The sequence below is a fragment of the Chinchilla lanigera genome, unplaced genomic scaffold (genome assembly GCF_000276665.1).
Source record: "Chinchilla lanigera isolate Chin_1 unplaced genomic scaffold, ChiLan1.0 scaffold00031, whole genome shotgun sequence".
Classification (NCBI taxonomy): Eukaryota; Metazoa; Chordata; class Mammalia; order Rodentia; family Chinchillidae; genus Chinchilla; species Chinchilla lanigera.
Genome location: NW_004955432.1, coordinates 5,010,814 through 5,032,972, shown reverse-complemented (window position 1 = coordinate 5,032,972; position 22,159 = coordinate 5,010,814). Strand labels below are relative to the sequence as shown.

Sequence of the window (22,159 nt, the reverse complement as noted above, 5' to 3'; positions counted from 1 at the left end):
TCCCCCAGCCTCGCGCGCGAAGCCCCGGCCTCCCAGACCAATCGGATCAACGCTGCACCACCTCGAGCCAATCACAGCCCGTAAGAGGCGGGGCCTACCGCGGTGGTATTTAAAATCGAGCACTCAGGCCCGCCCAGACGCGTGGGCAGCTGTCAAGCGCCCGGCTAGCGGAGCTGCGTGGCGGCGAGCCGCCCCCGGACGTCTGGGAGCTACGGCGAACCCTGGGGCGGCCGTCCCTGAGCGGCTGAGTCCAGCTTGAGGGTCTGGACTCCACCGCTTCGGTAGCGGCTCCTGCGCCTGACCTGGGCTCGTTCCCAAGAAGGGCGGGGCCCCCTCTGCCTCTCGCGCTCCGGGGCGGAGACAGCCCGCCCCGCGGTGGCCCGAGAGGAAATCGCCCAGGACGCTCGGCGGTGCGCGGCTTCCACCTGCGCCCGGGCCGCCGGGAGCCCCAGCGGAGCGCGTCCTCTAGGGTCCCTCCCCTGTGACTGGAGGTCACGGTGGGCATTATTCTTAGAGAAATTCCACAGTTTTAGTGGCTGCAAAATACATATCACTTCCGCTTTTGTTTTTGAAATTTCTATCAAAGAAAGTTACAGGATATATCTTTAAGTATAGATATTTCCGTTCTTATACATTGTGCCGTGACACCGGAGGTTCTGTCAGGTGCAGGGTACAGGAGTCCTGTGCTACGTTGAATGCTTTTTTTTTTTTTTAATTAGAGTTTTGTATGAAAACTGTAGGTTACTGTTTTCTGAGGTTTTTAAAAATTGAAAAGCTTTGTTTAAGCTCGCTAGGTCACACTTCACCGTATTTGCTGATGACTGAAGGCAGGCGACCCTGCTGTTGTGTCTTCGTTTGTAAAATTCTCCGCACAGAGTTGTAAATTCGTATGTGGAATTTGTTACAGAAATACGTTGTGACCTGTTCTGCAGATGCCTGTACACTTGGTTGTGGAGGCACGGCTGTAAACGTGAGAACAACGAGTGAACGGGGACAGCCTGCTGTACCTTTTATTTAAGTTATGAGCATCGGTAAATGAGTGAGATTTTGAAGATTTATTGAAAAAAGAAGTCTGCTGCTATTGACTATTTAAAAAAGAAAAACTAAAATTTATGTCCCATCTCAACATTATTGCATTTAACTGGTACAGTTTCGTGTGTGTGTTTTACAATATAAACTGTCCAATTCAGATTTTTTGTTTTTTGGTGTTTTTTTTTGGAGACAGTATCTCTATGCAGTTCAGGCTGGTCTTTTTTGTTTTGTTTTGTTTTGTTTTGTTTGTCTTTTTGAGACAGGGTCTCGCTGTGTAATTCAGGCTGGCCTTGAGCTCACTTTGTAGCCCAGGCTGGTCTCGAACTCACAGCGATCCTCCTGCCTCAGCCTCCTGAGTGCTGGGATTACAGGCGTGTGCCACCACGCCGGGCCAGGCTGGTCTTGAACTCCCTGTGTAGCCCAGGTTAGCCTGGAACTCACAGCAATTCTCCTGCCTCCGCCTCCCTATTAAAAAAAAAAAAAATCACTGGGGCAAAGATTCATCTCTTTACTTAAGAAGTCTTATTATGGTAGATAAAAATACAGAGAGAAAATATGTCTTAACCAAGTTATTACACTACATACACGTCAGTATCATGAGAAAATAATTTAGACAGGCTTTAAACTTTGTTTCACATTAATACCAAAGGAGCTGTTTTCCAAACATGGCTACTCTACCGTGTGTTACATGAAGGTGTTGTCAGGAAGCTTCCCTTCTTAGGAGCTGTCTCTTCTTGCTAGGCCAATAGTATGAATTTAGAAGTAGCCACCAGGAAACAAATGCACTGTATAGGGCAATGTGGAATACTCAAATTGACGCTGTTATTTTTTAAACCACAGATTAATCCTGCATAGGAAAAACAATAAAAAGCCATTAGTCACCTATGTTTGGTGTGTCCCAGTGTAGGGAGAGGGCACACATGCTTCGGAGGCATGTACCAAGAACAAGAAAAGTCACCTTAGAACAAGGAAAGTGAAGTGTTGTTATGCTCAACGTTGGCTTCTCAGCAGTAAGTGCACTATCATGTTATTTGTACTGCGAAATCATATTTATGACTGAAGTTAGTAAAATTCCACCTTAGTGATTAGGTAATGTTATTTTTCATCTGTCACTTTTACGATGCGGTTAACATATTGGTACTTGCTTAGATTTCGCCATAGGACAAGTTTTTTTTTTTTTTTTTCTTTGTACAGCATGTCATTAAACTGCCACTGGGGGGCCTTGTTTGAACAAGGATGGTTTTTCCTGAGTCGTCTGGGTCTTCCTTTTTCTAGATTGCTAATCTGGAGAGTGCTAATCAGTTATATTCAATACATGGTATAGTACTAAAGAGCCTCATTAGTTTTTATATTGTTTTTCAAATTTCTTTTTGGCACCTATTTCAATTCTTTATTTATTTGAACATTTACATAAGAGCTATGTAGAGACACAAGAAGATTCACCGTAAAAACTATGAAAACTGCAGATGCTTAATCAGCCCTCTAGGAGTTGTGTAGTACTGAGTGGAGACACCATCCTCATTCACCACTTTTCTAGCTTCTCCTCCTCCTCAAAAGAAACAAAGCTATAAGTGTAACATACAATTCCTCAGATACAGAATGTTATAATACTAAGAAATTACCAGACCACAGTTTATTTTAGTGTCAAAAATGAAGTGACCTTGCTCTGTCTGAAACCTAGCACCCATACAGAAAAGAAGGAAAAAATTAATGATACAACTGTTTTTCAGATCCATAAATCAGGTACCACTATAAGCAAAATCAAACAAAAAATGACAGATGGGGAAGGGTTTTGAAACTTAGATGAAGAGCTAATTTCCTTCTGCAAAAAGCCCTCCTATAAAGAAATGTGCACTAGTAAACGTTTAAAAGAAGAGTAGGTGTGAAAGCCAAAGCGTGAGTGAAACGTCAGTGAGAAGTGAAGATCAAAAACTTTTAAAAAGCTATTGTGAAAGGGGAGGGCATACAGGCAGTTAGGTGAATAGAGGGGTTTTGTTGCTTTATTGCTCCTATTTTGCTACTTGTCATGAAAGGCACTTGAGCACATTTTAAAGCTGATGGAATGGCAAGCACAAGGTCGTGAGTTCAATTCCTGGTACCGAAAAAAAAAAAAAAAAAAACCAAAAAAAAGCTGATGGGATGAATTTACTGGTAGGAAAGGTTAGTAATGCAAGAAAGGGAAAAATGATGAGAAGTGCGATGGGTTGACAACTGGTGGTCAATTTATAACACCCAGCTGAACTGAGTAAGCATGGTGCTGGGTATGGGAGGCCCACCTGAGGGTTGCTGCCAGCAACATAAGAGGCAGAACTGGAGAAGAAGTGAGGCTGTTGGGAACAGAGAGAGGCTGTTTGGAGCTGAGAAAGGCTGTTGGGAGCTGATAGAAGCTGTAAGGAGCTGTTGGTTCTTTTGGAGGAGTTTGCCATGCTGGCTTTCCTGATGAATTTTGCTGTTTTCATCCTCCAAGGAGCTCGGAACCTTGTTGACACTGAGAATAGCTTTGGTTCAGCTCCTCCTTTGGTGGAGCTCTGGTCCTCACTTTGAGCATCAATTCCTGGCTCTGGAGGGGAAGATGTTGCATTCTCTGTCTCCTAGAGAAGCTTGCTGCGTTGGCTTTCCTGATGGGAACTTGGCTTTCCTAATCATCAGAGGAGCTCAGGACCTCACTGTTGCTGAGGATGTCTGTGGTACTTTTTGAGGCAGCTCTGGTTCTTACTTTGAGCATTGCTTCCTGGTTCCAGTGCAGATCCCTCAGCCTGCTAACACAGATCCTTCATCCTGCTGACACAGACTTCCTAGATTCTACCACTGACCTTTGGGCCTTCCCAGAGCAGATCCATGATATAGGCCTGCATGAGGTACTGTTATGGGCACTGGGTCTCCAGTTGTACTCGTGGGAAGCATTGTTATGAGCTCTAGGTCTTCAGCTGAACTCATGCAGGATATTTCCATGGGATCCAGGCCCTCAGCTGGATTCCTTGGTCTTGGTGTGTGGACAGATTTCCTGCACTCTTTTGTATATCATTCTTTGGGTGATTATTATAAATAATCTTATAGAATATGTTTCCTGTGTTATATTGTTCCCCTTGCAAAATAACCCCCAAACTGAAACAGGAAGTGAGGATGCAGAAAAAGGATGGCATTCAAGCACAGGCAGGCAGGTTGTACTTCGGCTGAGATTACCAGTTCTTGATTGTGATCAGAGGGAAAGATGTGAGGATGGGACAGATATAGCTTTGAATCATCATTATTAAGAAGTCAAGGAAGTTCCCACCTGATGGCTTTTTTCTCTACAAAATAGAAGATAACGTTGCTTGCTGGAGGATTTAAATAGTACTTCATATGACTAATGTTTGAGGACTCATTTGAGATGGGTGATCATGAATTTATAAAACAGCGTCCAAAATACTCTGGCTGCCATAACAAAAGACTATACATTGGGTGCACTAAACAATAGAGATTTATCTTTTCACAATCCTAGAGACTATGGTCAAGGTGCTGGCCTATTTGGTTCCTCACGTTGGCTTTCCTCCTGGCATGCAGATGGCCAGCTTCTCACTATGTGAATATATGGTCCTTCCTCAATGTGTACAAAAGAGAACAGGGAAAATTTATGGTATTTGTTCTTGTAAGGGCACTAATCCAATCATGAGGGCCCTACCCTCATCACACACTAACTGTTATCTCTCAAAAGCCTCATCTCCAAATGCCATCACATTAGGGGTTAAGATTTCAACATAAGAATATGGTGCCTGGGGGGCCCACTCAGTTATTCACATTTCAAGTGAAGGGTGGTTTCATGCAGGATTTTGAGAGTCAATACCAATTCTACAAAGTAATTTTCTATAAAATATCTTAGGCAACAAATTCAAATGTAATTTTTTTTTAAAAAAATCACCCTTTTGGTTAAAGACTTTGATAAAGACTTTTTTCATTATCTAGTTTTTATTCATAACCATAAACTTAATTGCAATCCAGCTATGTTTGGAGGGGAGCAAGGAAAATATAGAGCCCAAAGAAATGCAGGAAGAGCAGAGATGATGGGGTGTTTTGAGCAGGTAGGACTCCGGGTCCTGAGCTAGAGGAATGGTCTGGTGGTGGTGATACACACAAGTTATTTGCGTTAGAGCTGTCCACAGTCAGTGATGGTGACCTTCTTGCTGGCCTTGCTGTTCCTGGACACGCTCTCTTTTACCTTCCCGAAGACCGCGTGCTTGCTGTCCAACCACTCGGTCTTGGCAGTGCAGATGAAAAATTGGGAACCGTTTGTGTTTGGCCCGGCATTTGCCAGGACCTGTGTGCTTCAGGACGAAGTTCTCATCATCGAATTTCTCCCCATAGATGGGGAGAAATAAATTCATGAGGAATGGTGTACTCATAGACTTCTAACTGAACTTTCAGTCATGATATTGAGAGAATATTCTCTTAATCCTATTGACTGTTTCCCCTAAAATAATTTTTTAAAACTTCTGAAGAAATCCATAAAGTCAAGATAATTAAAATACATTTTGGCACCAATTCACTATGTCCACAGTTTTGCTTATACAAGCACAAAAGGTAGCAACGTGACAATGGTATTAATGATTCTTCCACGAAATCTGAAAATCTTGGAACCATTTGAGTCCTTGTGTTTGTGTGTGTGTATGTATACTAAGATCTTTGGCCAAGTGTATTTACCTGAGGTAGCCAACAAATAAGGAAAGGGAATACTGTGTTCATTATTCAGATCTTTATCAAATGTGTAATTCATTGTGGTTCATATACCTGACCTTGATAATGATGTTAATATCCTCTCAGATATTTCATGACATTGTTTGGATGATTGCATATAATGGTTATAAATTTTCTGTTATATAACAAACACCAACCTACTGGCCCATGGGCTGAAATTCCTGTATGTCAAACTGCCACAAATCATTTGGCTCTTCTGCGTGAGGTCTCACAAGTTTGAAATCAAGGTGTCCACTGGGCTGTGTTCTCATTTGGAGGCTCTGGGAAGGGATCTGTTTCAAGCTCATTCAGGTTGTTGGCAGAATCTAGTCCTTGGAGTTTTAGGTGTCCTTTTCTGACTGGCCATAAAGTGGGGGTCACTCAGAAGGCTTTTGCTGTATATGGCTCCCAATATCCTCAAGCTAGCAATAGTGCATCGAAGCCTTTACATGCTTCAAACTTATAACTACTTCTGCCATTAGCGGGATAAAGCTATGCTTTAAAAAGGCTCATAGAACTTGACCCCAAAGTTAGGGTCATCTGAGTAGTAACCTCATTTACCTGTGCAAAATCTCCTTTACAAACTAATGTAATCACAGGTGTAATAATACCAGGGACCTAGACCATAAAGGCCATTTTAGAATTCTCCCTAATAATAGAATAAAGAAGGAATGCATTTTCTAAAGAGATTTATTTTGTTAAATTTCTGTTAATTCGGCAACATCCTCCCCTACCCACCTATTCTATTTTCATTAATATCCTTATAGGTTTTTTTTGGTTTGATTTTTTTGCAGCAGTGGGGATTAAACCCAAGACCTTCACACTGAGTTACATCCCCAGGCTTTTTTTGCATACTTCAGTTTGAGACAAAGTCTTACTAAGTTGTCCAGGCTGGGTTTGAGTTTGAGATGCTGTTGTCTCAGCTTCCCAGAACACTGGGATCACAGGCATGCAATCATTTATAGGAATTTTAAAACAATTAACTTCAAAGAGGTCATCAATCAGTTTGTGGTCTCCAAGTCTTTGGAAAACATTTGTCACTTTCATTCACTCAAGAAATATTTCCTAGTTGCCCATTCTGTGAAAGACACCATGCTAGGGCTATGACAGTGCAATAGTGAGCAAAAGTTCCTGCCTTTATAGAGCTTATACTTTAGAAGGGGAGAGAGATAGTAATTGAAATCTAATTAAATAAACACAGAAATGCTTACAACGTATGATGAGTTAGCCAAAGAAGACGAGACCATATAAAAGAGGAAGCTGGGGATAGGACTCTAGAAGACACTTCCCCTAGGTAAGGAATGGGAGAAAATATCCAGCCACAGAGTAGGGCATGTACAAATGGCCTGTGGCTGGAAGAAATACTCTGTGCATTACGATAATGTGGCCGGATATTAAGGGGAATCAAAAGGTTACAGCTAAACACAAGACTTCGCTTTACCTGGGGCTCTCTGACACACTCAGCATTTTTATCTTTATTCTCAGAGCACTTCAAGGCCCTTGCAAGTTTGAAACAAGCGGTTGACAGATTAAGATTTGCATTTTGAAATGTCCCCTCTGCCTGCTGTGTGGAGAATAACTGAAAATGGGGTGCAGAACGTGTAGCTGCATAATGATTTGGCAATACTCAGATTGCAGGACTCCATTAAAATCTCCCGGCTAACCTGGGTTTGATAGTCTCTGTTACTGGAAGCTCTATTTGTTGCTTTAAAGTCTGAGTAGGTTCCTGATGATAGGTCCAAGTACTCTGTGATCTCATGCACTTGAGCCAAGTTGTAGTTCACATAGAGGAGGAAAAACAGTAATGAAAACCTCTGCTGCTTTTTCAATAATATACCACGGTTTTGCCCCCGATGAGGCCACATGTTGTCATTGCTCAACATTTTTTTTTAGCATTTTCTAACTTACAACAAATTGAGGCTGCTGGAAATTTCATTTGTAATCTACGACAGAGCCAACCTGGCATATATCTTATCAAGATTTTGGCTTTTGAACTGTTATCATCTATCAAAAAGGGGAAAAATGTAAATTACGAAAATGACAAGAATTTCCTGGATAAGTGATGTGCAGTATTTTTCTTTTTTCTTTTCTTTCTTTTTTCTTCTCTCTTCTCCCTCCTCTTCTTATTTGTGGGGTAGTATCTTACTATGTTGCCCAGGCTTGTCTCAAACTCCTGAACTCAAGTGATCTTCCTGCCTCTGCCTCCTTAGTAGCTGGGACTATAGGCACCACACTGACTCAGATGAATCATCTTTAACAGGAATGGCTTAGCACAAGCTTGTCCTGGTTATGCCTGAGTGTCTTCCCCTCTTAAGTGAAATTTAGCAAGCCGCCCAGAGCCTTGAAACATTTAAAAGTACGCTAAAGCCAACAGATCTAGATAAGCTTATTTTACTAATTTTCTGATGCCAAGTTTGCATGGTCAAACTGAACTTTCATTTGTAGGATGGGGTAAACAGAACATACCAAATCAGGTCCCGTCCTATTCCTGAACTCACCCTCCTTGCTTTGCTATGCGAGTCCATTCCATCCATACCTGCTGCCTCGTGAGCAGTTGACTTCTGCATGTTTGTCTGTTGCCTCTTAGATAAAGGAAGCAGTGAATGTGGTTTACTGAGCTCTTTTCAAAAAAGTTCTATCTGCCCTCATCACGAGACTATCTACTAGCCCTTAGCTCTGCCCTTCACAAACCATGTGATGTTGGAAATTCCGTAATTCCTATATGTTGCAGTTCTCTGATCTCTTAAGATTGAGTTGATGATAGTACCCATTTCATAGGATTTGGGAAAAGATTAAATAAGCAACAAATGAAAATCTTAAAAACAGGGCTTGGAGGCAGGGCTAGTGGTACATGCTTGAAATTCCAGCACACTGAGAAGCAAAGGCGGGAGGATCAGAGTGCCGAGATTACAGGTAATAACCACAAACTCAGGTGATAACCACAAACTTCCACTTATTTACGTCCACTTATTTTCTTAGTTACTAAAGCTAAGTGCAAGGCTAATTGTTAGGGTCTCTGAATACTTGTGTCCTTGATCTTCTGAGTCTCCCCTCCCAGATCCACTTGTCAAGAAGATTTTGTAATAAAAGCCATTTTTTCTAATATAAAATTCCATTAAATGTGCCTCTTCAAATTTACCAACCCTGGAGATTCTGATATGACCCCTTGGTCCTCTTCTCTTTCCTGCTTTGGTCACTTATTAAGAGGATATTTTAGCAACTTTATCACACAAATCTCCAAATTACATACATTACAGAGCTTGTGAGGCCAATTTAGCAGTTGGAATGGTAAGATTATGTTACTCCTGTGCTTCAAACTCTCCAACAGATTTCTCTCCCACTCAGAGTAAAAGTCAGTCCTTATAAGGACCTACAAAGCACCAGAGGATCTAATCACATGTCACTTCCCTGATATTATCGCCTGACACTCTTAGCCCTTGGTCACTGAGCCCCGACTGCACTGGCCTCCTACTCTTCTTTGGACAGAAGTGCTGCTGCCCCAGGGCCGTTGTATAGCTCTACCTTGGATGCCAGCAGGACTCATTCTCTTACTTCCAGCAAATCACCTTCTCAGGTACCCTATTTGCGGCAAACACCTTTCCTCTGCATTCTTTACCTTCATTCACTGCTTTGTTTGTCTCTATAGCACTTGGTACCACCTCAGTATTCTATTTTTCACTCATCTATTTGTTCATTTTTTTGTCATGCCTACTAAGATGTAAACTCCATCAGAGAAAAAACTGTGTTTGCTAGTGTGGAACAATACTTGACATATAATAGGTGTTCAACTATTCTTGTTTGAATCAATAAAACAGCCTCAGCTTTCTTTTTCAATTTTGTTTTTTTAAAACTCACTCATCATTTATTAAGCGCATGTTCTAGGTGTTATGGAGGGGGTGCAAAAATGAATGAAGTGCTCAGAGAGTAGTGGAAGACATAAAAATAATTTCAACTTCCTGGCAAATACTGTCATGTAACGGAAACATCAAAGTGGGCAAAAAGTTTTAAGTGGATACTGCCCCTGGGAAAGAAGGATTTACTGATTAGATTATCGTTTCACTGAGAGGACACTGGGAAGGAAACCATTCAGAGCAGAGAGTTCGGCATGGACCGAGTCTGAGGCATGAAAGAACATGGTAGTTGTTGGAGCTGTAATTGGGTAGGTAGGCAATACTGGAGGAGAGGGCGACCACAGAGAAGAGACTAAAATAAGTAACAGAAAACAGGATTTAGAAGCCATGTGTATAGTGCGGAGGTGTTTGGATTGTACCTTTACACAACTGTAAAACATATCATGATCAGATTCACTTTTCTAGCAAATTTAGAAAAAACAGTGGTGATAATATTCAGTTTCACTGAGAATAAATTTAGGATCAGAAGCAAGAAGCCAACCAGGTGGATTCATTTAGAAAAACTCCCCATTTTTTCCCCTTTGTAGGGAATTCCTGGCCCTTTTGTTACCACTCCCTGGACTAAACACACGGCCCAACCTTGTTCATCCAATAATTCAGCCGACACTGATGAACTCCTGACCCTCTGCACAGGTTTTCAGGGTTAAAAAAGTTCAGAAGGACAGAGATTTTTTAATCACCTTATAATGCAGCAGAAGAGAGAAGAAACAAAGTAATAAGAACAAAATACATACTCCAACTATGTGACCCTTATCACATATTAGTATCTTTTATTGTAGATTGCAGCACTTTTCTTACTCATAAAACATTTCCCTTGATGATTAACTTTATTTGATCTGACGCTTTGTGATGTAAAGTCATTCATGAACTTTGAAATGTCATAGCTAGAAAATGATGCAATCTGTAGTACAAAAAAGTAGCATCAAGGTTTCTCCTTTCATCCTGCTTATTTGGGGGTAGTACTTATTTATTTTGGGATTTTAACTTCATAAAGTTTATGTATGTATAAAAGTTAGAATTGTTTAGCCAAAATGGAGCGAGCAAAGAGAGGATATCAAATATTATCCTGAACCCCAAAGATAATTTAATAGAAGCCAATGTTTATAAGTTAACAAATGAGCATAAAAATTCCAATATTGATGATTTCTTTTATTTAGATTTAATGTTTGGTTAAAGAATATCAGGCTTTATATCTGAAAATAGGAGTAAATTTTAAAAATAAAGTTTCTGGGGCTGAGAATTTAGTTCAGCAGCACAGTGCCTGCCTGGCAAGTGCAAGGTCATGAGTTCGATTCCTGGTACCGGAAAAAAACAAACAAGCAAAAACATAAAAATAAAGTTTCTGTAATAGATCTCTGAGAAATAAATTGTATAAAGGCCAAAAAGTAAAGAATAAAAATATAAAATGGAGAAGGAATGTGGTATTAGAAGTAGTTGTTGTCTGTTCCTAAAAGCTGTAATGCTGTTTTCCCACTATAAGTGGAAGTTATATTGCCCTTTCACAGTTAAAAACCCTTGTATAATAAATCAGAATAGAAATGTACCAGATGACCTGGGATATGGCTCAGCGGCACAATACCTGTCTGGCAAGTGCAAGATTGTGAGTTTGATTCCTAATTTTTTTAAAAAAGGTACCATGATATCTTTTTTTTTTGGTCTTCTTGAGACAGGGTCTTACTCTGCAGTTCAGGCTGGCCTTGAGCTCATTTTGTAGCCCAGGCTGCTCTCACAACAATCCTCCTGTCTCAGCCTCCTGAGTGCTGGGATTACAGGTGTGCATCATGACGCCCAGCAATATTTTAAAATACAGTCACCAGGAAACTATGATACCTGATAAGGTATATGTTAAAGTACTAGTAAATCTAAGCAGGACACCTGAATCAACTCTAAGAATCTGGGTGATCAACCAGAAAGCTGTAGTAGTTGTTCTGAGGGCTGGCCCTGCCCAGGAGAGATTCATCTGTATGAGATGTGCCCTCACCCAAGATGCTCTCTGTCCTGGGTGGCAGGTGATTCACTAATGTGAACTTAGGCATAGGACATGTGAGATTCCACCTAAGATAAATACAGTAATTTCTACATGTCTCACTTCCTCTATAACACTGGCACAATGCCTGCAGGTAAATGACACACCCATTACATTGCTGCAAAATTGTGTCATTAACTCAGGAAAAGTTTTAAAGAGTACATTCTTGCTCTAAAATATAAATGACATATTTTCTACAGTATACATTTCCTATATTTATCTCTAAAAATTAAGGTGTTTTTTTTTTTTTGGCAGTCAAGTCTATATTCATTCTAGTCACATTTCATAAAGCCAAAAGCACACTTTAATTCCTTGTCACTGTCATAGGGCCTCTGCAGGACACAAGACCTTCTACTAACACACAACCAAAGGCTAAATGGGGGAAAATGATATTAAAGATATTTCACAAAATGTATAAATTCTTCATTACAAATTATAATTATGTGTGTTTTGTTAAAGCTTTATAACATCAATAGCTGAAAGATTAAATTTTCCTAGGAACACCCTCTGTTTCTTTTATAGGAAACCCTGTAAGTCCTGTAGCCCTCTGGATAAAGAAGATTTATTTGGAAAGGATGTGATTCTTTTCTTTTTCTCCCTTTATTGGTGACACAGAATAAAGATTTGTTTGGTATATCTGCGTATATCATATTTTGATTAGTTTCATCTTCAGTAACCCTTTTCCCTTTTTAACCTCACACTCTGGATTCCTTTATCCATTTTTCAAATTCTCCCTCCTAAGGGCTGGGGATTTAGTTCAGTGGCACAGCGCCTGCCTGGCAAGCACAAGGTTGTGAGTTTGATTCCCAGTACCGGAAAAAAAACCCAAAAAAGCCCAACCAACCAAACACAAACAAAAAAACAAATTCTCCCTTCTAGTTTCCTAAATTTATTTGACATTATTTACATATGAAAAAGCATGTAATACTTAACTTTCTCAGACTGGCTTATTTCCTTTAATATGACATTCTCCATTTCCACCCATTTTCCTTCAAATTCTTCTCCACTGTGTGAATATACCACACTCTCTATCCACTCATCTGTTGATGGGTCCTAGGCTGTTTCCACCGCTTATCTATTGTGAATTGTGCCACTATAGACACGGGATATGCATGTGTCACGGTAGTGTGCTGCCTTTAATTATTTTATGAATTTACCAAGGGGTGACATAGCTGGCACAAGTGGCATAGCCATTTGTAGTTTTTTTTTTTTTTTTTTTTAAGGCATTTCCATCATCGTGGGAGGGTTTCTTTTTCCCCAAATCCTCACCAGCATTTATTTACTTATCTATATATTTTGTATTCTTGATGATAGCTATCCTAACAGGGTGAGACCAAATCTCAGTGTAGTTGTCATTCAAATTTCCCTAATGGCTGAAGATGTTTAATGTGTTTTCATATGCTTATTGATCATTTGTACTTCTTTTGAGAACTTTCAAGTTCTTTGCTCATTGTGTTGTTTGGTGTGAAGTGTTTTGAGTTTTTATATATCCTAGACATCAATCCTTTAGCAGAGCAGTAGCTAGCAAAGATTTTTCTTTCCGCTCAGTTGATTGCTTCCATGGCATGCTTTCTAATATGATGAAGTCCCCTTTGTTGATTGTTGCTGTCATTTTCTGTGCTATTTGAGTCTTGTGTCCCTGATGTTTTCTTCCAGCAGTTTCCAGGTTTCCAGTCTTGTGTCTAGGTGTTTGACTTGTTTTTACTTGTTTTAGTACAAGAGAGAGGTAAGGATGTGGTTTAGTTTTCTGCTTGTGGATATCCTGGTTTTCCAGCATCATTTCTTAAAGAGGCAGTCTTTCCTCCAGAGTAAGTTTTCGGCCTCTTTGTTAAATCAAACTGATGTAGGTGCTTGTGTTTGTTTCTGTGTCTTCTGTTCTATTCTGCTGGTCTAGAGGTCTGTGTTTGTGCCGTATTATTTTTGTACCTATGGTTTTATAATATAATGTGATGTCTCCAGAATTGCTCTTTGTGCTCAAGAGTGCTTGGCTACTCTAGGTCTTTTGAATTTTTATATGAAATTTGAAATTATTTTTTTCTAGTAACACAATGTTGTTATTTTAATAGAGACCACACTAGATCTATAGATTGCTTCTGACAATACAGGCATTTTAACAATGTTAGGTCCACTAATCCATGGACAAGTGAGATCTTTTCATTTGCTAATATCTTCTTCCATTTTTTTTTTTTTCAGTCTTATAATTTTCATTGTAGAGGTCTTTCAGCTTCTTAGTTAGGTCAACTGCAAGTCAGCTTATTTTATTTTATTTTTGAATCTATTGTTAAAAGAATTATTTTCCTGATTTCCTTCTTGGTACATTTGTTATTAGTGTATAGATAAAATACTGATTTTCGCGTGTTGATTTTGTATCCTATAGCTTCGCTGAATTTGTTTATCAGATCCTTACAGCCTTCTGTGTAGGCTTTTTTTTTTTGGATTCTTCTATGTAAAGGATCATATCAAATAGTGATAATTTGACTTCTTTCTTTCTAGTATGTTTCCCTTTTATCTCTTTCTCTTGCCTAATTGGCCTGCCTGGAATTTCAAGCACTATAGAGAACAAAAATGGTGAGAATGGACACCCTGGTCTCATTTCTTTTTTTTTTTTTTTTGGTTTTTCTCCGGTACCAGGAACCGAACTCACGACTTTACGCTTGCCAGGCAGGCGCTTTTGCCGCTGAGCTAAATCCCCTGCCCCAACCCTGGTCTCATTTCTTATTTTGGCAGAAATGCTTTCAGTTTTCCCCTGTTCAATACGATACTGGGCTTGGTTTGTCACATACGGCTATTACCCATTTAAGGAAAGATCCTTCCATATCTATTTTATACAGGGTTTTTTTTTGTTTGAAAGGATGGTGAATTTTGTTGAAGACTTTTTCTGTGTCTATTGAGATGACTATGTAGTTTTTTTATCCTTGGTTCTCTTTAGAGCATCTTCTACCTTTTAACATACTAAATCACTTTCTTTATGCTTTTGTTCATTTTGTTACCTTCACCCCTAAATATAAATTCTACCTGAGCAGAGGCTTTTGTTTTGCTAATAATACTTACCATGTACCTAGAATAGCACATAATTTCTAGTAGGAGGTCACTTAATATTATTTAATGAATGAATCCTGAATACAAATTTAGGATGATGTATTCCTTAACTTTAGTTATATTTGTAAAATCAGACAAAACCAACTTCTCACTGGTCTATTAGAACAGTGTTTATTACTTATGGAAGTATATTTTAAATAGAGATGTTCTTTGAAATAAAAACAAACCTTTTAAAAAAGATAAAGCAGAGAACAGTACCTCATTGAACTCATCTGACCTTGTCCCCAAGAGAGAGTTCAGTTGAGTTTAGGCAAGTTCAAAGTCTGTGAATCATAAAGCAATTTAAAAACTAAACAGGAAATTACACTTCAAATGAACTCTTCAAATGAACTTCAAGTGAAAAACCTTTAACATACTGTTATTTTTATCAGGAACTGCTTAGTGCTGATGTCTGAAGGTAAACGATTTCGCTATAAAGAAAGAATTGTTATTAAGAAGAATGATTTGAGTTGCTATTAAGAATTGCTGTTAAAAGAATGATTAAATAGATATATACCACGATTGCTTCATTCAAATACTTACTGAATATAGCCAGTATTTTTCATTAGGAATAATCTCCAGAACAAATTTATTAAGCACACAAAAAAATAGGCTCATTATTTATAGTCATCTTTTAGTTTACATTAAAACTTCTCTTAGTAAGTCACTTACTAATCTATTAACAACAACATTAATAACACCACAAATAAAGCCAGAATTTAGACCTTCAAATACCAAGCTAACTGTCTTCCATTCACTGTGTCATTTTTACAAATGAGGAATTACTGTTGCAGAGAAAAAAGTAATTGTTCTGACGGGGCAGATCTATCTCAAAAACAAAAACAAAAGGGATACCCAAAATGTAAACTCAACTGGTTTGTTCTTGACAGTGCTGTTTTCTCTTGGCTCTAACACTTCACTGAAATGTAAAATTTGCTACTATTGAGGGCATTCAAAACATACTTCTGTAAACTCTGAAGACGATTTTTTTAAAAGTCCAAACTACTCTATTTCTTATAGGCATCACCAAAACTGGCTCATAGTTTCCTTAGATATTTACTGTAAAAAAGGACAGTGGTCATATAGATGTATAAATCCACTTTTTAAAATAAAAGAAGCCAAAATAATCACACTGTATGCTAGTATTACTTTCATCTTCCTATCATTAACATCTAGCAAAGTGCCTACTGCATAGTGCTCAAAAATAATCTTAAGAGTTCAAGGAAGAAATAACCTCCCAGTGAAAGTAAGTCCAGTTTTATTTGTTTAAATATCCTTTAACATATATCAAATAATGTTGTTAATAGAAACGTCCCTAACAGAAACTGTGTATGTACTATCTGGGATATACTTTGTACACAGTATGAAAAAAGAGACAGGATTTCTACTCTTACAGAACCTAAGCTCTTCAGGGATATGGCAATTAAATGTTGAATTAAGCTTTTTATTTTCTTCCTCAAGGAGAAGTCTATGGTGGTTAGTAAGGAAAAGCATGCCATCCTTTGATCATCTGCATAACTCTTCGAGACTGATAGGAAATCCGCAAGTAGAAAAAAATGTATTCAAATTGCATGGGCAGTGGATGGCCAAACACCTAGAATTCATGTATTTTAGTATACCATGTATTTTCTTACCACTTTAAGATCATCTGTCTCTACCTTTATTTTTCTTCCTTTCTCTTGCTTAGAAATACGAGAAATTTTTGAAGAAACATAGAATTATGGGTATTCTCGATGTTGGTTGTTTTAGCAGGTCACTTTGGCATTCCTTAAATGCGACCATTTACACCTTACTAGACAGCACATGCTGAGAGATAGACACCAGTAACCAATAGCCTAGGTATCCTGTCTTATCCTAATGCTTAGGAAAGAATTCTCATTTTATTTTGTCAACTTTTAGGATAGGAAAATTTTAAAATACAGAAAAGTTTAAAGTAAGAAAACCCACCTAACTTCTATAACTAAAAGATAACCACTCTGAAAATTTTGATGTATTTCTTTCTAGTAGTGTATAAACTGATTTATTTTGTATAGTTAATATTATATTATTATAATTTTCACCTGCCCTTTTTCCTGTGTATTAACATGGGTATTTTACAATATTATTACAAACTTTGAACCACATTTTATATTACTACCTTCTGTAAGGGAATGTATCATAATTTACTCAGCCATATATATGTGTTAAGTATTTAAATTACTTCTAATTTTTTACTTTATAAAATAAAGCAGCAAGGAACTCTTATGTGCGTGATTTCTTAAATCTTTATTTTGAGTTATTTCTTTAAGGTAGATTTCCTAAAATTTAATTAATAAGTCAAACATACATTGGGTCAAAACTCAAATTTAATTAATTTAGTCAAACAAACATTCATGAGAAATATACTTAAGGTATATATACCCACATTGTTGCTTTTATTCATTTTACTACTTTTTAACTCCAACTTGTTTTAGTTGACTCTTGCAGGCACTTGATAGTCTCATTTCCAAAATATCTTTGCTGATTTCATGTATATTTCTTTGTAATTAGCAGGAATATTCCAGTATGTCCCTATTTGTTCACTGGTGTACGATTTCCTTTTTTTACGTGAACTGCCTATTGTCCTCTTTTGCACAGTTCTATTTGGACCTTTGATTTCTTCTTATTCATTTATGACCCCTATATAAATTAAAAATATAAACCCATAGAAATCTTCATTAATAAATAGCTATTTACTTTGTTGTATTTGTCTCTGAATTTATTTAAAATAATTTTTGTGTTCATTTTTGTAGTTCGAGTGAGATCATCACTTATCATTGTTTCCATACCATTGTTTACTTTTGGTGCCCCTCACTAGCCCTTTCTGATCATTACAATTTTACTCTCAAATACTTAATTCTTATTCACATCCTGATATTGCACTGGACATCAGCATTAGGATGTCTGGTAACAAAAGACTTTCTACCGAACAGTTTTCAAATCCTATCTTATTTACACCTAGAAACACCCTAGGTGGGTGCTGTTATGGTCTCCATTTGGACAAAGCAGAAATTCAGGTTTCTGAGGGTAAGGACCTTGTCCAAAGGTCTTCAACTGGTAAGTGATGAAGCTGGAACTCAAACCCTCCTGAGCCACCACTTCAGTCTTTCCCTTGATCTTACCCCTTTGTCCTCTCTCACCTTAATTCTGTCATTCTGTCATCTAAACAGTCTTGTGCCCCTATGGTAGGTTTACTTTAACACACGACACTGATTTACCCCAAGACAGCATTCCCTTATGGAGTTTTAAAGACAGTCTTAAAGGCTGCAGAGGAGACGGTTGAGGGCAACAGAACTTCCAAAGCACCACAAACATAACTCAGGTGGTTAATCTACCAGTCTAACCTCAAGCTGCCTGTGATATACTCTCAGCACTCAATATCTCAACAAGCATTTACTGACTTTTAGTTTTGTAAATTACAAAGAGTAGAAGAAGTTCATCATATAAAATAATAATAATAAGGGGCTGGGGATTTAGCTCAGCAGCACAGAGCCTGCCTGGCAAGAGCGAGGGCGTGAGTTCGATTCCCCGTACCAGAAAAAAAAAAAAAAAAGAAATGTATCAAAGTAATAATAATAAGTAACGAATGAGATGTACAGAGCCAGGATGGCGGCGCACATCTGTAATCCCAGTATTTGTGAGGCTGAGGCAACAGGATCACAGGGAGTTTGCAGTCAGCCTGGGCTACATAGTGAGTTCAAGGCCAGCCTGCACTACACAATGAGACCCTGTCTCAAAAAAAAAAAAAATGACCCTGTCTCAAATGAGATGTACAGATAATAAGAAGTAGGATTGAAAGAGGGTAGAAATCACTTCTGCCTATAGCGCATATCAGCACATCACTGAATTTTAAATTATGATAATCCATTGTTACCTGATCAACATTTCACCCGAATCGTGGCTGTATCAGTACTGACTAAATGATGGTAAGATAAACAACATCTTTGGAAACCACTAACTTTACCGTGAGAGTTTGGACTTTGAAATATAGGATTTTTTATTAGCAAACTGCGGTAACCCAATGTAAGTTTGAGTATAGTCCCTCATTGTCCCTTGTCCTTAAAATGGTCACGTGTCTTTCACTCCTGAAAATCAGTTACATATAAATGGGTGGATCCTTTTTTATTGTTATCATAATGGAGTCGTCTGTCTTATTCTCCACCGAGAATATGTTTTTTGTTTTTCTGACTCAGGCCAAGAAGTTCACCAAGGGTGAATTTCATTCCTTCTTTGGAGACATACTCTTTCAGTTTAGACTCAGATTGGCTAAGTAGAGGAGACAGAAAAAATCAGGGAAATAAACCATTACAAAGATGTGGGAAAGAAACAAGGGATTTGCAATAAAATAGTTGCAAAACCTTTTATTCTTCAGAAAAATCTCCTGAAGTATTAAAAATCTTGGGGAATGAAGTGGAAATAGGTGAAAAGCTTTTTAATTCCTATAAATTTTCTTTTTAGTTATAAGTTTTATTAACAGAAGCTGCTCTTAAGTCATATAAGTTCATTTTTAATATTAAGTAGGATAAGATATTCAATTGTTTGAGTTGCAGTAAACACTTTATTATAGTTTAGTTCTCAGTGAATTTGCTGGCTATGTTTATATTTTAATACGTAAAATCCGTGAAGTATTTAACAAGATAGAACTGTTACTAAACTGGAAAATTTATAGAATTTTACCAGCTCAGAGTAAGAAAATCAAATGAGGGATAAAATAAAGACTGGTTTAGATATCATTTATCATTAGAGGATTATGCCTTTTTAGAACAAGTATAATTGACAGAAATTATACAAGTCACTTTTTTGGTCAAATACTTACATTTACCAATGTTGTTTTTGTTTTTTGTTTGTTTGTTTGTTTGTTTTTCTCCGGTACCGGAAACCGAACTCATGACCTTGCGCTTGCCAGGCAGGCGCTTTGCCGCTGAGCTAAATCCCCAGCCCCCTTACTAATGTTTTGTTTAGCCAAAATATTACTTAGCTTGGAAAAACCATCTCTGGTTACAAAAAAGTCAGTAACCTTATTGGCATTAATCCAATTTTACAACTTTCCTGAGAGTTCTTAATCATCACAATATAGTATTTCAAGTGTTTAATTTTAAAATAGTTTGGTACTGTTTCTGTGGTGTAGGTACACATAGTAACTGGTCTCTTTACAGGAAATCCAACTAAAAGCTGATCACATTAAACACTGTTAAAATAAAGGCAACAGCTAATCACTTTTCAAAAATACTCTGTAACAATTCCAAATATCAAAGATATCATTTAATAATAATAACTGCCATCTCCAAAATACATTTACTGGCTTATTTTTCACTTTGCAGCCACTCTCTTATCCAAAATAAGGATTTCTAAAAAGTAAAACGTGCAGTGCAATTCACTTAGTTTTAGTTTAGGCCATTCTGCCCCCACCCTATTATTCTTGTTTCCTTCCTGAATGTCCCCACAGCTCCACAGCACAATTACTTTATTAAAAACACTAACTACCTGGAATTTATGCTTCAGGTCAAGACATCATCTGAGTAATTTTAAATTGTATACAGCTTTTCAGGTAGGAAAAAGATGTGTTGTGGTCAAAATTGCCTCAAACATAATTATAGTCAAATAATGTGGCATAGCAAGTCTTAGCAATTACAAAACCATGACTTTGAAACGTGACAATTCAAAAGTTAAGCAAATGTGAAATGTTGTAAGACATGAACAGCTGTTCCATTTAAGTGTTAAGTGTTGTAAATTTGTTATTAATAAATACTTATAATAAAGGAATGCAGGAGCTAGGATAGGCATTGTTTGTGAAATCTTTGCATTTAGTTTTGCTTGAGGTAGGATGCAAAGCTGTGTTTCAGTACAGCATAATGTTAATTGACTGTCAAACAGTTTCCAAGAAAACAAGGCAACTAGACTGCCAGTATTTCTGGAACACCTACCACTTTAAAAAGGGCTGTCCCAAATGCTATATGAAAAAACAAACAAATCACGCACACAATCCTTAGTCTCCACCTGGAGCTACAGAAATACTCCTGACAATCTACGGTTTCTCAGAGGGCAGGACATGACATTTATAATACATCAGCTCAGCGAAGCACAGTGTTTAGCATATGGCAGGCACTCAAATATTTGAGTGATACTGGCTGAATGAAAGTCCTGATTTTCAGAGACACATATCACTGAGCGTAAGTTCAAGTAATGTTTTTAAATATAAGCAGTATACAAAATTAGCGCAATGTTCTCTTAACACCGAAGTCTTTATGTATTTCATACATAGTCCACACATTGTTGAATTATTCCGTTTTTTTTACTTCATTCACCTAACACTATGTGCCAGGCACTGTTTAAGGTGCTGTGAACAAAATAGCATAACATTTGAGTAAAGATCTGGAAAAAATGAAGAAGTGAGTCATTCTGCACAGCTCACTAAAGGGAAGAGAGTTTCAGCTGAGGTAACAGTTAAGCGCCCAGGGCTGCAGGTGGGTACTTAAAGAACAGAAAGCAGGCTGGTAAGCCTGGACCAGAATCAACCTGGGAGAGAGTAATAGGGATGAGGTCAGTGCCAAGGACACCCAGATTTTGCAGAGACCTACCCAGGATGGGAAGGACTTCGGAGTTTGCTGTGAGTGAGGTGGGAAGCCAAGAGATGGGATTTTGGTTTTATTCTGCAGAAAATCCTGGGGCGTAAAGGGAGCGTGTTCCAGGGGGTCAGGGTAGAAGCAGAGAGAACAGCTACAAAGTTATTGTAATATCCAGGATGAGGAAAGGGTGGAGAAATGCAGAATTGTGTAATGCTATTATATGTATTTGTTTTCTTTATGATTATATTTGTTTTTCTTCAACTTTTTTCATTTCTATTGCTGTTGAAAGCGTGGATATCTTTTTGTATCCTGCAGCACTGATCAGAATAATTGATCAAATATTTATGGATAAACAAATGTATACACATGCATGAGTGTTGAAGAATGCCAAGGAAGGCAAAATTAGGTTGACAAGGATGTTTTATTGCTAATATACAGCGATGGTAGCCACTGTCGGGGGTCTAGGGTATTTTAGTCATTCTGCAAGACTTTTAAATACTTAAATTACTTGCTATCACAAACATCACATGATACCATTAGAATCTATTCTTTGCCAAAGAGATAGTTGAGGGACAAAAAGATTAAGTAACTTGTTCAAACATACACAGGAAGAACAGCAGAGAGGGCACCTGAATTTGTTTTTCTGACTTTGAGGATTGTTTACTGGAGCAAAATAGTAAAAAAGAAGTTGGGTAAATTAATGTAAACATCTCTATGTGGAAGAGCACAAAGTGAAAAAAGGTATCAGTCAGTCATCCGAGACGCACAGGGAGTTGGGCTGGAGTGGGGTAAACATGGGGACCTGGGAGAGACTGTGA

General features: G+C 38.1%; 2 protein-coding genes across 2 annotated transcripts in view; one reads left to right on the top strand and one right to left on the bottom strand.

Moving 5' to 3' along the window:
• The window catches only part of Rundc3b (RUN domain containing 3B), a 153,935-nt gene extending 153,430 nt beyond the window's left edge, over nt 1-505 (bottom strand). Inside the window, exon 1 of the mRNA XM_013515918.1 lies at nt 140-505. Coding sequence (XP_013371372.1) covers nt 140-505 — 366 coding nt within the window. The remainder of the gene's footprint in view (nt 1-139) is intronic.
• The window catches only part of Abcb1 (ATP-binding cassette, sub-family B (MDR/TAP), member 1), a 173,576-nt gene that overhangs the window by 52,377 nt on the left and 99,040 nt on the right, over nt 1-22,159 (top strand). The gene's annotated exons all lie outside the window — the stretch shown is intronic.